We start from the raw sequence: 15,160 nt of genomic DNA on the forward strand, positions 1-15,160 counted from the left end.
CTCAAGTCTAGACATTTCAAATTGGATGTCTTGTAGACATCTTAATTTCAACATGTTTCAAAGTGAATTCATCCTTCCCCTAAACCCTCTACTGTCCCTATAATTATCAAAGAACCACTATCCTCTTTAACCTTCCAAGCAACCAACCTAAATGTCACCTTTAAATGTTTGTTCCAAATTCTGCTATTTCTAACTTCTCTAATTAAATCCCATTCTCTTCTGATACTGCCAGGAGCCACCCTGGTTAAACACTTTATCTGATACCTGAACAACAGCCTGCTAGTGGGGTCTCCCAGCCATTCAATTGTCAAGCTGATTTATCTGAGTCTTTCTTACCATGTCACTTCCCTGTTCTTTCACCTTCTGATTATCCCTGATCCTTTGAGAATCCAACATAAAATCTTACCAAGTTCTTCAAAACTGGGCTCCTTACTTTTCCAGTCTTCTTACACTTTCCTCCCTATCCATTCATTATATATGATCCAATGATCTCTCTTGGCTGTTTCTTCCACTGGACAATTCATGTCCAAACTCTCGAGTCTGAAGAGTTTTCAATGACTCTACCTGGAATGCTCTCCCTCCTCTCCTTCCCTGGCATCATTCAAGTCTCTTCTTCAGTTCTTAATCTCAATGCCTTCCTTCTAAATCCACCCGCAATTCATCCTATACATATTGTTTCTGTGTAGTCTTGATATGATTCCATTAGATGTCCTTGAGGGAAGGATCTGTATCCCTGGTACTTAACAATGCTGTGGACACCATAAAAGCTTAATGGTGGCTGTTGACTATAAGACAACTTTCTTAGTCCTCCCCAAACTTTTCCACTAGCCCCAAACTACTCTGTACATATTTTATATTCACTCCTCTCTATACATATTTATTCCAAATAAACTGTGAGCTCCTCAAGGATAGAAAACTATTTGGAGGGTGGAAAGGATTGCATTCCCAATACCTAAACCAATACCTAGAACATATTGTCACACTTAAGTGAATTAAATAAAACAGGTGCTTAAACTTGTGCAAAATTTTAATTTACTAGTCAAAATGTTATCTTAAAATCTTAAGGAAATTGTGGAAAAGTCACTGAAATCCATATTTCTAATGATTCTTTTCACTTAAGCCTAAGAGCTAAGGAGATATACAAAAAAATATTTAATCCACTGAACACATCCATCTACTCATGTTAACATTCTAGACATTGAATACAGACACAAAGTAAACAAAATACCTGTCAGTAGTGTCAAACTCAAATAGAAACCAAACTCTGAAACCCAAATACTGATAGAAAACCACAAATTAGCACTATCAGTATTGTACTGTATTTTTATTTCCTTTGTTAAACAATTACATTTTGGGCAGCTAGATGGCACAATGGATAGAGCACCAGCCCTTAAGTCAGGAGGACCTGAGTTCAAATTTGTTCTCAGACACTTAAAACTTCCTAGCTGTGTGACCCTGGACAAGTCACTTAACTGCAATTGCCTCAGCCAAAAAAATAAATAAATAAATTGCATTTTAACTCAGGAGTTTTGCAGGCCTAAGTTTGACAACTCTGCTCTGCCCTTGCAAAACCTCCAAATTTTACTTAACAGAATTCAATACTATCACCATAGTTTACTTATTACAATACTACAATTTTTTTTAAGTCTTCATGTAGCTATTTAAAACTATATTAAAACTCTGCCTTCCAACTTCCAGAATAAGGAACAACAAATTTCTGATATCTTAATTTCTCCAAAAAAGTTTTTATCTATGAGGTACTCAGATTAAAAAGGAAAAGAATAATTTAGATGTTATAGATTAAAGGGTAGACAATATGTGAGAGGGCAAATGCCTAATTTTTCACAAAATTAAAAAGCCAAAACCACCCACAAAGGCCCCATCATATAAAACCATGACCAGGTTGACCAAGCCATGGCCTTTATTCAAGCTGGTTATCGCAAAGGTTTTTTTGTCTGTTATACTAACAATTGCCTCAGTAATATAGCCAGTTTCAATTTCTCACTTTAAATTAGAGCCTTCTACCAAATAGTAACAAGTTTCCTCTATTTGAAATCAAATCCTCAAATTGGATGGGAAAGGAAAAAGGAAGATGTCAAAGGTAAAAGGAAATATCATAAGAAATTTTGAGGATGAGTCAAGAACTGAGTTAGAAACAGCTATTTAAGGAAAGAAAAGCATGGGCTCATCCCACACACCCAGGCAAGAGAACCAATGACAGTGTTTGATTCAATAACCATTTGTTATTAAACAACTTTGGGGCCCAAAGCTCCAATTTTAGGTAAGCCCCTCCTCATCCATCAAGCCCTCCACTCCAGTTCCCACAGCCAAGTCAGGCCCCACTCCAATTCTGGAACCAAGATCAAATCAGCTGCCATTGTGAATGGAGAGTTATCAGTCTATTCACTAAAGACCCCACACCCCCTATCTCAAGAACTTTCCGGGAAGGAGGTGGCCCTCCTTTAGTCACCACTCCCTTGAATTAAGGCCTCCATTAGAAGAATGTAAGCTAAGTGTTTAATAAATGTCTTGATTTATTCACTAATAGCCAAGCACTTAATCTAGCTGTCAGGATATAAAGATAAAAAAAAATGAAAATTACAATGTAATAATGCAGAGAAACATATAAGAAATGCTCTAGATAAAAAAAATTTTTATGCTTTCGAATTCTTCCCAACTTAAGCCTTTCCTCACTTTCAAGTCAAACCACCTGCTATCACCTGCTATCCCTCACATTCCACTGCCTTCTCTTACCATAATTAGATGCTCTCTTCAAGGCTTCAGCTAAAACTCACCCCACTATGTCCTCCTTTCCTATCCTCCCTCCAAATGCCCACTACTGCCTTATCCCTCAACTCTAAGGTGACCTCAATCTCCTCCCCCCCCCCCCCCCCCCCGTTAGATAGTAAACTCCTTGAGAGCAGGAATTCTATTTTTCTTTTTATCTTCAGGACTTAGCAGATAAGAGCTTAAGAAATATCTTGATTGACTACAGTTATTTTGGTTGGAGAAGATGTATGTTAGCCAAATGGGATGATAAACTTTCTGTAGGAGGTAGTATAAAGGAGAGCTAGGTGGCTCAATAGATAGAGTGCTATGTCTAGAGTCAAAAAAATACTAATCTTCCTGAGTTCAAATCAAGCCTCAGGCACTTACTAACTATGTGACTGAGCAAGTCATTTAACTGTTTGCCTCAGTTTCCTCATCTGTAAAATAAAGAGAAAATGGCAAACTGCTCGTTTGTCAGGAAACTCCCAAAAGAGTTCGACAAAAACAGGAGATCAGATGGAATATGTCTAAGAAAAAGAATAAGTAAGCTGGACTGAAATAAAGAATGGTTTAAAGAAGACTAATAAGGAAATAGCTTATAAAGGTAGGCCACAAACAGCTGACTTTAAAAGACAAAAGAGTATTTATGCTATTGTGAAGGAAACAGGGATCCACTGGAACTTCTTTCTTGCAGTCAAATCTGGTTTTGAAAGATCAGTTTGGCAGCAGTGGAGAACAAACTGGAGAGGGAAGCTTGAAGACAATTAGGAAGCTATTAAATACTTGCAGTAAGGGTACTTGAATGGTAGTCGTGCAGATAGAAGGGGATATGAGACCTTATGGAAGAATCACCCACAAGATCTCACAATTTGATTGGATAAGAGGCAAAGGAGAGAAAGAATTGAGGCTGGTTCCCCAGTTGCAAAGCTAGGTTACTGTAAAGATGGTGGTGAAATAGGAAATGTCAGAAAAAGGAACATCAGAAAGAGAGGAAGGTTTGGAAGATAAAGACAAGCTCAGATTTGAACATATCATATTTGAGATACCTGAGATAGTCAGATGGAACCTGTCCAGTTGGTGATGTGATATTGGAGTTCAGCAGAGTAAGGTTGTATATATATAGAAATGGAAGCCAGCCTCATAGAAATGCAGGTTAATATCATAGGAGCTGATGAACATAACCAATGTACAGGAGAAAAGCCATTGGATATGGTGGTAGGGAAAAGGTTGCACTGGTGAGGGGATAGAGATTCTAAGAAAAAAGCAGCAAAATGCATCTGTTGCCCATTGTAATCACAAAACTTTGTAGTTAGAAACAATTACTAAAAACGTACCCTGTATAAAGCAAATAAATGAAATGGTAATGAAGAAAGTTGTCTGTAGTAGCATTCCTGAGTTTCATGAAAGAAGTGCTTTGGTAAGGGTTTATTTTTGTGAGAGGGTTAAATCCTATGTTTTGTAGCAAGCAGATCTATCTTCAGGATTCATATAATATGGTGGACACCTTTTCCAATCCATCTACATACAGAGAACCAGAGAACCACTATGTTTGGCTTTAAACAAGCATGGACTTTGCAACCAAACAAAATGGCATATTCCTGTGCCAGGCAGAACACAACCACAGGTTACATGTATACAGTGGTACCTCAACTAAAATCTTTGTCAAAGATTCCTTTTTAATACTTCCAGTCATCTAGTGAATTAAACAAAGTTCTAGTCTCTTCATTGCCAGAGACCCAGCAGCATATTTCAGACAGATCTCTTAGGAAGGTAGGCCAACGCGAATTTAGGGAGGGCTTGGGCTTGACTAAATCAAAAGAGTAGCTTCTCAGGTCTTTTCTGGCCAAAAGTTTTGTTAATAAGATTGCCTATTTCAATCTCTACTCACCTAAAAAGGGGAGAGGCCATTCTACAGGCAGAGTCACAATCTTCCAATGAACTAGGGAACTTTTTAAAAGCAGGCTAGTCTAAATGGGGGTAAAGGGGGCAAGTCTACCAAGGCACCCAATGTGGGCAAAAATATACTTTCTAAAACATATACTTGTAGTCAATCAAAATGTATAAATAAGACCTACCAGTAAATCAGACACAGTAGTAGTTGTCAGGAATGCAAATACAAAGACACAATTCCTTACTCTCCCAAAAAAGGGCAGTGAATTAGAGCTCCCTTCATTAATAAAACTATCATGTTCTTTTTCAATCTATTATTTCAATTGCTGCAAATTTCACTATTTGTAGTGCTTGGGTTCACTTCTGCTATTTCTGGAGCTTCAAGGAAATTTTCAGTCAATATCTGCATATTAACTCCATTCCCTCTTATCTGTTAATAGGCTGATCAAAAGGGAAAGTCAACTAAACCTGAATTACATAAGGATTTTGCCTTGATTTCTGGGTGAAAAACATAAGAACAAATCCCTTTATTTACAAATGATAAAATTGACCATCTAGCAAGGTGGTTTGCCCAAGTTCATTAGTTATTGAGACAAGAGCCAAATATTTACCCAATGCTATTTTAATTAAGCTAAAATCAAGTCAAGCAATAGTGCAGAAAACTAAGATAAAGAGTGTTACACTAAGGATACAAGCTGCAAGTTAAGCTAATGCTAAAGGATTTTTAAAAAACAAAAAGGTTTTCACAGTACCAAGTCCAGAAGAAATGTCCAGGAACCATTTGGGACTTTGAATACTTAATAAAAATTTTCCCTAGAAGAAAGTTCAAGTCATCTCTACCTAAAATCATCCATTAATCTCATGAATGCTTAAAGGAAAATTTCCAAAAATAATTGGTCATTTCCCAAAACTTTTAAAACGTACTAATAAGAATAATGAAATTATATCCATTGTCTTCTTGCTACTCCAATTACAAAAATGCAGCATAGACTAAATCTAAATAATGCATAGGTCAATGAAAGACCAATCAATTTAATAAGATTTATAAAAAAATTTCAGATAGATTTCTTCATTTGCACATAAGCACAATCTTGCTAAGAATTAACTATGACAGCTATGCTGTATCTGAGGCCCTGAAAGCTTTGTGCAAGTATGTAACAGTACAGGTAAAGTGAATTTCAAGGCTTGTATGAAAAAAGTAAACGACTGAATTTCCTTCTAGAAAGATTTCAACAGAAAAAAATTGAGTTAAATACTCTCTTCAGATACACAAAATTCCTGTTCCTCAATCCTTAAACACAATCTAAAAACATCTAAATTAGCCAACTAATTGAATATGCCTTCAATTAGGAGAGAAAAAGTTTTTAAATTTGAAGCAAAATGTTTAATTTCCCACAGATTTTTATTTTGGTGCAACTACAATTTTTAAATCTCCACTTGCTGCAATGAGAGAAAAAGGCAAAAACTACTTGGAATTAGTCATCCTAATCTCATCTCCATCCACGGACAAACACGTCAAAAGGGAGACAAGAACCGCTCAGCCAAATGTGGGGTCACGTTAAAGCTCCCGACTCCACTGCAAAGGCTCAGCGCCAGTGTCCGCCGCCGACCCGGGCCCGATCAGCAACGTAAAGCCGGGCCGGTAAATAGAAAGGAACCGGAGACCAAGAACCCTACCTACTCAGTCCCGGGACTCAGCTTTCCCTTTAAAGGCTGGGCCCCGTCTCTAGTCCTTCCCCGGGAAACAGATATCCCGCGTGTAAAGCCCCCCATCCCGCCTGCACACGTACACGCACCTGGCTCGGTGGGTTCGGCCAGCAGCAGCAGCTGCGGCGGCGCGGCGGCAGCGGCCGCCGGGGTCTGGCCCGCGGCTGGGCCGGGCGCGGCGGCTACCACGGCCGGCGGCAACAGCGCGGACGGAGGTGGAGGTGGCTTCTTGGTCCAAGGGTTCTCCTTGGGCGGCAGGGCCCGGGGCCGCTCCCTCGCGGCGGCTCCGTCGCCGTCGTCCTCGTCGCCCTCGTCGCCGTCAGCGTCGTCTTCATCGTCTTCGGGCCCCGGGGGGCTCCCCGGCTCCGGAGGCTTGTGGGCCAAGGGCAGTCCGAGGGGCTTCACGGCCACGGCCGCCTGGGGCACGCTATGGCCCAGGGGCGCGGGCGCGGCGACGGCGTTGGGTGCCGACGGCGGCTCCCCCCGGGCGCCCGGGACTGCGGCTCCGGCTCTCCCCGGATCCCGCTCCCGCAGCGGGGGCAGGCCCAGCTCGGCCGCTGAGGCCGGCTCCTCGGACGGGGGGACGGAGCCCTCAGCAGACATGGTCCCGCCCCGCCCCGTCGGGGCCCAGGCCCAGGCCCGCCCGCCCGCCGCCCGGCTTCCTCGCCCCGCCTGGGTCACAAACGGCCCCGGCCTCGACCAGAGAACCGGATACAGCCCGGCACGGTCCGCCGCCGCCCACTCAGTCTCTCTCCCGCGGAGCGCTCTGCGCGTGAGTGTGCGCGCGTGCGTGTGAGCCAGGCGTGTGCGTGTGCGCCGGGTGTGGGAGAGCGCCCCCCTTCCCCACGCGCCGGACCGAGCGCTAACCGCCCGCGGCCGCGGCCCCGCCCCTCTCAGCCGCGCGCGTACACGCGCACCCGCCGCGCACACTTACACCCTCACGCGCCCTCCCTCTTTCGCTGTCTCTACCTCCTTTTCTTTCTCCTTCACGCCTTCCTCCCTTTGCACACGCACAGCGAGCAGCGAGAGAACACCCCTAGCCAAGAATGCTGCACCCAGGGTCGGAGGCCGCTAAAAGCAGAGCTTGGCGGAAAGGGGCGGAGCTGCGCACGCGCACGGCGGGGAGCCGGTAAGCGCGAGGGGCGGTGTCGGAGAGCTAGAAGGGACGGAAGGAGAGGATTTCCCCCTTTCCCCTCCCCCCTGGGGGGGTATGACGTGGCCTGCGGTCCACTTCTTCCGGTCCCGGACCTATAGCCACCGCCCACGGCTATTTACTTATAAACGCCCACCCCAGTCAGCCCCTCACCCCTCCGCGCGCCCTGAAGAAGAAAGAACGAACCCCACGAGTACCCGCCACCGCCCCGCCTCTCCCGGGACCCAAGAAGACCCGCCCCCGGCCCTGCAAGAGTTAGAGGGACTGAAGGGTACTTCGGCCACGGCGCACGCTCCACGCCGGCTTAGAAACAGAGCACAGTGACCACACAGACTTCTGCCTCTCGGGAGGCCCCCGGAAGGGAGCAGAAGCGCGGTGTGGGGCGGTGCCGTGCACGTCGACTCCTCCCCTCGAGGCTGCCGAATCAGGCCAAGCCCCACCTTCCACCATCGGCACGCACGCGCGGCCGGCCGCCCGCCCGCTCCCTAGCCTGGGAGCGGTAGGGGCGGCCCCCCTGCTGACCCGCCCTTCGCCCTCCGGCGTTTCGGCCGCCCTTTGCCCGTCCAACCTCCGCCCCTGCGTGAGGTCGAACAAATATTGACGCTTGAAGCCGCGCTGGCCTCTCTTTCTCGGTGTTCTGGGACCTCGCCTACTAGGAGCCTCTCTGACAGCGAGGCTTTTCTCCGGAAAAAGGAGGCGTGACTAAAGCCGCCGAGGAACGCCGAAGGCGGCCTCCTGGGAGCGGCTCGGTGTGGGACGGCCGCGTCTGGTCCGGAGGAGCTGAACTTCTGTCACTGATGCTGAACGATCCCCCTCCCACCCCGGTCCGTGTCAGTTGCACGGAAGTTTGCGGGCTCCTGTGAGGAGCTCCTTTTTTGCGTTATGCTTCTCTTAACCATGGATAGCAGATTCTTATTTATTCTACTTCTTTAATCGCTTAGCTGAGGGTCATAAAACTGCATTATTTACATAACGAGGGGAGTAATGCGCCCGTCTCTACACTTTTATTGCCATAATGGATTAGGGCCTTTCTAAGTTTCTAGATAATAAAACATTGAAATTAATAGCCTCAGAAGTTCAGACTTTAATATTATATACCCCTTGAGCTACAAATTTCACACCGTAAACAGTCGTTTTCTATTATTTTTTGAAGTTTCATTGAACTTATTAGTTTTTAAAGGATGTTTCTTAAATTTAAAAATTGCCAGGTAATTTTTCATTTTCGTTGGGAAGACTATAAAAAGAGCACTATTCCAAAAAGTAATTGAAAGAAGGACCCGTTTGCCCATCTGCTTACCAATCCCACCTTCCTGAACTCTACCCTGATCTTTCAGTGCCAATAGTGCAAATTGAAGTAGCTCTGGAACTTGCCTCTGACCCTGCTGCTGAACTCTCTCTCACTCTGCTTTGTTTTTGATTATATTCCCAAATGCTTAGCACAGCACTTGACAGTAATTTTTTTTATTAAAGCTTTTTATTTTCAAAATATATACATGAATAATTTTCAACATTCACCCTTAAAAACCTTTTGTTCCAGTTTTTCCCCTCCCTTTCTACCTCCTTCCCTAGATGGCAAGTGATTTATTATATGTCAAATATGTGCGATTCTTCTACACATATTTCCACAAATATGTTGCACAAGAAAAATCACATCAAAAGGGAAGACAATAAGAAAATAAAATCAAGCAAACAAAAAGAGTGAAAAAACCATTTTGTGATCTTCATTCATTTCCCACACTCCTCTCTCTGGGTGCTGATTGCCCTCCATCACAAGACCATTGGAACTGACCTGAATCATCTCATTGTTGCGGAAAGCCATTTCACAGTAAATTCTTAACAACTATTTTATCCTATTAGTTAACTCTGAGCTACCCTTGCATGTTAATTTATTAAATTGACAATAAATTGGAGAAAACATTTCCTGAAAGCAGTGGCTTTTGAGTCAAAAAGATTCATCTTCCTAAATTCAAATTAGCCTCAGACACTAAATGTGTCTGCCTGAGCAAGTCGCTATATCTCAGTTTCCTCAGCTGTAAAATAAGCTGCAGAAGGAAAGAGCATACCATTCCAATATCTTTACCAAGAATACCCCAAAAGGGGTCAAGACTGAACAAGGAAACCAATTATATTAAAATACATTTAAGAAAATATTTTTAATAGACTTAAGTCCAAGGAGCTCTGCTTCAAAGTTTTGACATTTTTAACTAACAGTGGGAGATTTATATAAGGATTATTGAGTTCATACTTGACAGGATTTCTGGCATTAAAATCTAATGAAATAAAGGGGAGTCACCATTTGGAAGATCTGATTAGAGAGATTAATGGCAGTTAAAACCAGAACCAGGGAAGTTTGGTGGAAAATTATAAAATGAGGCAAAAAGAAGGTACAGAAGATTAAGCACTGGAGTCAAAGCCAGTTGGAGCCAGAAAGCATAAAAAGTTTCCAATTAAGATAGCTGACCCTTGCTTTGTTCATTGTCTGAAGAAAGCCTAACTGATGGAAATCCATTGACTGAGAGATGAATCCTACTGCCCAGTGAAGGGCAACTAAGGCTATGGCTCGGTAGGACCACGGAAAATAGGCTCTATGATTTGAGAAGGAGAAACAGACCAAGCCAGACCTGTTGTTCTAAATCTGTTTTGCAGCTATTAGGACAAAACAGAATCCCTCTTTGCTTCTCTATGGAGATTGGCAGTTCTCATCTGGGAAAGATTCTAATCCCTTTTTTCAGTGCCCTTCTAGAGTAATGGGCTCTCACTGCCCAGTTTGCTTGAGAGGAAGAGCATCATCTTTGCCCAAAACCAGGTAGTAAGGATGGGAAGAAAAGAAACTTTGGGGGTACAAATTGTCCTTGAAGGTAGCAAATATAAGGCCTATAATCCAGAATTCTGATCTGTCCCAGGAACATGTGTTTTCCTATTTAAGTATCTCCCTACTAAATGTCTACATAGGCCCACATGGGCAATGAATGCTTTGGTGAGGGAGTGTGACCCAGGTTGTAAGAGCTGGCCCTCAATACTTTTTTTTTTTGCCCTGAGGCAATTGAGGTTAAGTGCCTTGCCCAGGGTCCCACAGCTAGGAAGTGTTAAATGTCTGTGAGCAGATATGAACTCAGGTCCTCCTGACTTCAGGGCTGGTGCTCTATCCACTGAGTCTAGCTGCCTCTTAGCCCCTTTATACAAATGATCTCTTTCCATCACATCTGCTTCAGATTTCCCCTGCTAGCAACAGCCATCTTCAATTGCTATCTGTTTTTTAAAGGCAATCAGGGTTAAGTGATTTGCCCAGAATCAGAGTCAGAGAATGGATTTGAACTTAGATCTTCCTGACTCCAACCTACCTACTCCTAATGGCTTCCTTTCTATTGACTCCCAACTGCCTACTGTCAAAATATTTTGGAGACACCCTGTTTCTCAGAGCTAAAATCCAGCAAGCAAGATGTGTCCTGAGTTTGACAAAACAATAATCCTTTGCATTCAGATTGAAATCATCTTCTGCCAAAGTATATTGCTTGGACCAACACCAAGTGTTCACTAAGGGTTTTTGCTTCCCTTATTTCCCAGGGTGACCCATCATATATTCACAATCCACGCTTCTTGTCACTATCAGCTTCCTCTTACAGAATTCTGGTTCTGTGCTTCACAGGGGACACGACTCCCAAGACTTGTGACAATACTGTTCCCAAAGGGCTGGGAGCTCAAGACCTGAAAATTATTGTCATAATTCAGTCAACTTGTGGCATATAAGACTTGCTTGCGCTCTAGTATGTTAAGCCCTCCTTAGAAGGATGTGTTTGTTTCTATTTGTAAATGGCATTTTCCTCAATGAAATGAAACTTCTGTTTGTGTCCTGACTATCCTGTCTGCTTTAGATGGTTTTGGCCACCCACAGGTTAGAGGCTGGTTCCAATGACACTCTAGACATTCCTATAGACTTCTCCATCCACAAAAGGCCCATACTTGATCCATCCATTCTTGTTCAAATTTTCTTGTCTCCTCTTAGTGTCCAAACTCCTTGAGAAAGCTATCTACAATGGATTTTTCCATTTTAAAAAAAATTCAGTCTCTGCCAACCTCATGAGTTAAATGAAACTGCCCTCTTTAGTATCTATTATCAAGTCTAATGGTTTCTTTCTCAATCCTATCATTCTTGACCTCTCTTCAGCCTTTTCATACAACCCCAACATTCTCTTCTCCTTGATAGTATGTCCTCTTTAGATTCTTTTAATATTGCTCTCTTCTGCTCTGCTACCAGTCTGACTGCTGATAGTCTTTTTATCCATGTCACGCCTACTAAGCTATCCCTCAAGTCTCTGTTTTGGACTCTCTTCTACCTCTATACTATTTCAAATTGTCCCATTAACTACTTTAGTTTCAATTCTCTTCTCTGTGCAGAAAACTCTCAGATCTACTTACCTAACTTCCAATCTCACATTTAGAACTCGCAGCTAGACAACTCAAACTCAGTGTCCTTTAGACATTTGAAATTTAATATATCCAAAACTGAACTCATTATCTTTCCCAAAAACTCTCTCCTTTTTGTTTTGTTTTTTAATTATAGCCTTTTATTTTCAAAATATATACATGGATAACCTTTGACATTCACCCCTGCAAAACCCAGTGTTCTAATTTTTTTCCTCCCTTTCCCATCAGCAAGTGATCCAATACATGTTAAACATGTGCAATTCCTCTATACATATTTCCACAAATATCATGCTACACAAGAAAAATCAAATCCAAAAGGAAAAAGAATAAGAAAGAAAACAAAATGCAAGTAAACAACAAGAGTGAAAATCCAATGTTGTGATCCACATTCAGTTCCCACAGTCCTCTCTCTGGATGATTCTCTTCCTCACAAGATCACTGGAATTGGCCTGAATCAATTCACTGATGAAAAGAGTCAAGTCCATCAGAATTGATCATTGTATAATCTTGCTGTTGCTGTGTACAATGATCTTCTGGTTCTGCTCATTTCACTTAGGATCAGTTCATGTAAGTCTCTCCAGGTCTTTCTGAAATCATCCTCTGTAAAGGGCTGAAATTCTTAAAAGGTGTGCTTGAATCAGACATGTTAGGATTTAACTTCCAAGGTGGAATTGATAGAGACAATAATTATCTTATTTAGCATGGTTCAGTATGATTGATCTGATCCTACAAGGAGACAAGGTACTAAGTGTAATTGAGGAGACAGTGGTTAAATCTAGTTTAGCATAGATTTAATCCTACAACAAATAATGGTTTCCAGCGATATAATGATTGATGTATACTCAGTGTGGGGCATAGAAGGAGAAGCTCTCAGGGCCAGAAGGAGAAGCCCACTAGAAGCTCATTCAGAGGAAGCTAGAGGCAGAAGCTGGCAGAAGCAAAGGATTAGGGGCAGGAACTCTCTGAATCAAGGAGAGAGATAGGCCTCTAAGAAAGCTAACCAGGCCCAAGGAAGGAGACAAGACTTAAAGGAAACATTAAAGGATTTAGACTTTAATTCCTGGCTGTACTTGTGGTTATTACTGGCTGCCTCCAGAAGCCCCCCAAGAAACCTGCTCCCAGAGAACATTATACTTTAGAGAAGAATATTACATTTTGAGGACAAGAACAGTTTCAATTTTGTCTTTGTATCGGCCATACTTATCTTAGTTCTGAGACTACTCATTAGGAGGCACTAGATAAAAGATAGACAAGATTGATTGAATATTCACTGCTTGTTAGACTGAATTGCAAAGTATTGTTCTAGGTGCTAATTTTTTGATTTCATCTTTGAAATCTCTTCATTATGCTGCCTTTTGTCCCTTAATATTGCCACCACCCAGATTCTCATCACCTCAAGCCTGGATTTTTGCAATAGCTTGCTTGCCTCAAGTCTCTTCCTAATCCAATCTACCCTCCATTCAGTCACCAAAGTGATTTTCCTACAATGTAGATCTGATCGTGTTACCCCCCCCCCATTCAAATTCAAGTGGTTCCCTATTGCCTTCAGGATCAAATAAAAAAAAAAAAATTCTCTAATGTTCAAAACCCTTCAAAAGTTGGCTTTTGAAGATTTTTCCAATCTTTTCCCCTTAGTCCCCAACACTTAATCCAGTGATAGTTGTCTCCTGGCTATTCCATTTTCTCTAGCTGTCTCCCAAGTCTGGAATGTTCTTCCTTTGCTCCAACTACTGATCTCTCTGGCTTCCTTTGAATTCAGGCTAAAAGCATACTTTATAGAAGAAGCCTTCCCTAACCCTTTTTAATCCCAGTACCTTGCTTCTGTTAATTATTTCCTACTTATCCTGTATAAATATTAATCTTGCTTGTAGGTATTTGTATGCTTGTTAGTTCCCTTATTAGATTGGGAGCTTCTTGCCTTTCTTCTAAGGCTCAATTTGGACTCTAGAGGGCTGGGAAATTTTTATTTTATCTCATAGCCAAGCAGAAACTAAACTTTTTTTTTTTTAATTAATTTTATAATTATAATTTTTTTCACAGTATATATGCATGAGTAATTTTTTAAATAATATTATCCCTTGTATTCATTTTTCCAAATTATCCCCTCCCACCCATGACAGTCAATCCCATACATTTTACATGTGTTACAATATAACCTAGATACAATATATGTGTGTAAATACCATTTTCTTGTTGCACATTAATTATTAGCTTCCAAAGGTATAAGTAACCTGGGTAGATAGACAGTAGTGCTAACAATTTACATTCGCTTCCCAGTGTTCCTTCTCTGGGTGTAGATGTTTCTGTCCATCATTGATCAGCTGGAAGTGAGTTGGATCTTCTCTATGTTGAAGATATCCACTTCCATCAGAATACATCCTCATACAGTATTGTTGTTGAAGTGTATAGTGATCTTCTGGTTCTATTCATTTCACTCAGCATCAGCTCATTCAAGTCTCTCCAAGCCATTCTGAATTCATCCTGCTGGTCATTTCTTACAGAGCAATAATATTCCATAACCTTCATATACCATAATTTACCCAACCATTCTCCAATTGATGGACATCCATTCATCTTCCAGCTTCTAGCCACTACAAAAAAGAGCTACTACAAACATTTTGGCACATACAGGTCCCTTTTTCCTCTTTAGTATTTCTTTGGGATATAAGCCCAGTAGTAGCATTGCTAGATCAAAGGGTATGCACAGTTTGATAACTTTTTGGGCATAGTTCCAAATTGCTCTCCAGAATGGTTGGATTTTTTCACAACTCCACCAACAATGTATCAGTGTCCCAGTTTTCCCACATCCCCTCCAACATTCATCATTATTTGTTCCTGTCATCTTAGCTAATCTGACAGGTGTGTAGTGGTATCTCAGAGTTGTCTTAATTTGCATTTCTCTGATCAGTAGTGATTTGGAACACTTTCATATGAGTGGATATAGTTTAAATTTCATTATCTGAGAATTGTCTGAAACTAAACTTTTTGAACCCAGGAAATGAGATGGTAAGCCCTGCGTTAGGAAAATTATTTTGCTATATAGATAGATAGATATAGATAGATAGATAGATAGATAGATAGATAGATAGATAGATATAGATATATTTATATCTATATCTATATCTATCTATCTATATCTATCTATCTATCTATCTATATATATATATTTTTTTTTTGAGAATAAATTGCATACCTGAAGCAGTAATCTTGGAATAG

General features: G+C 41.8%; 1 protein-coding gene across 2 annotated transcripts in view; it reads right to left on the reverse strand.

Annotated features, from left to right (window-relative positions):
• Positions 1 to 9,209, reverse strand: part of LARP1B (La ribonucleoprotein 1B) — an 85,085-nt gene extending 75,876 nt beyond the window's left edge. For both annotated transcript variants that reach the window (XM_074272857.1, XM_074272856.1), the window contains exon 1: positions 6,456 to 9,209. In XM_074272857.1, coding sequence (XP_074128958.1) covers positions 6,456 to 6,969 — 514 coding nt within the window. In that variant the 5' untranslated portion in view covers positions 6,970 to 9,209. The remainder of the gene's footprint in view (positions 1 to 6,455) is intronic.
• Between the last annotated feature and the right edge of the window lie 5,951 nt (positions 9,210 to 15,160).

Source organism: Sminthopsis crassicaudata, chromosome 6 (genome assembly GCF_048593235.1).
Source record: "Sminthopsis crassicaudata isolate SCR6 chromosome 6, ASM4859323v1, whole genome shotgun sequence".
Lineage (NCBI taxonomy): Eukaryota > Metazoa > Chordata > Mammalia > Dasyuromorphia > Dasyuridae > Sminthopsis > Sminthopsis crassicaudata.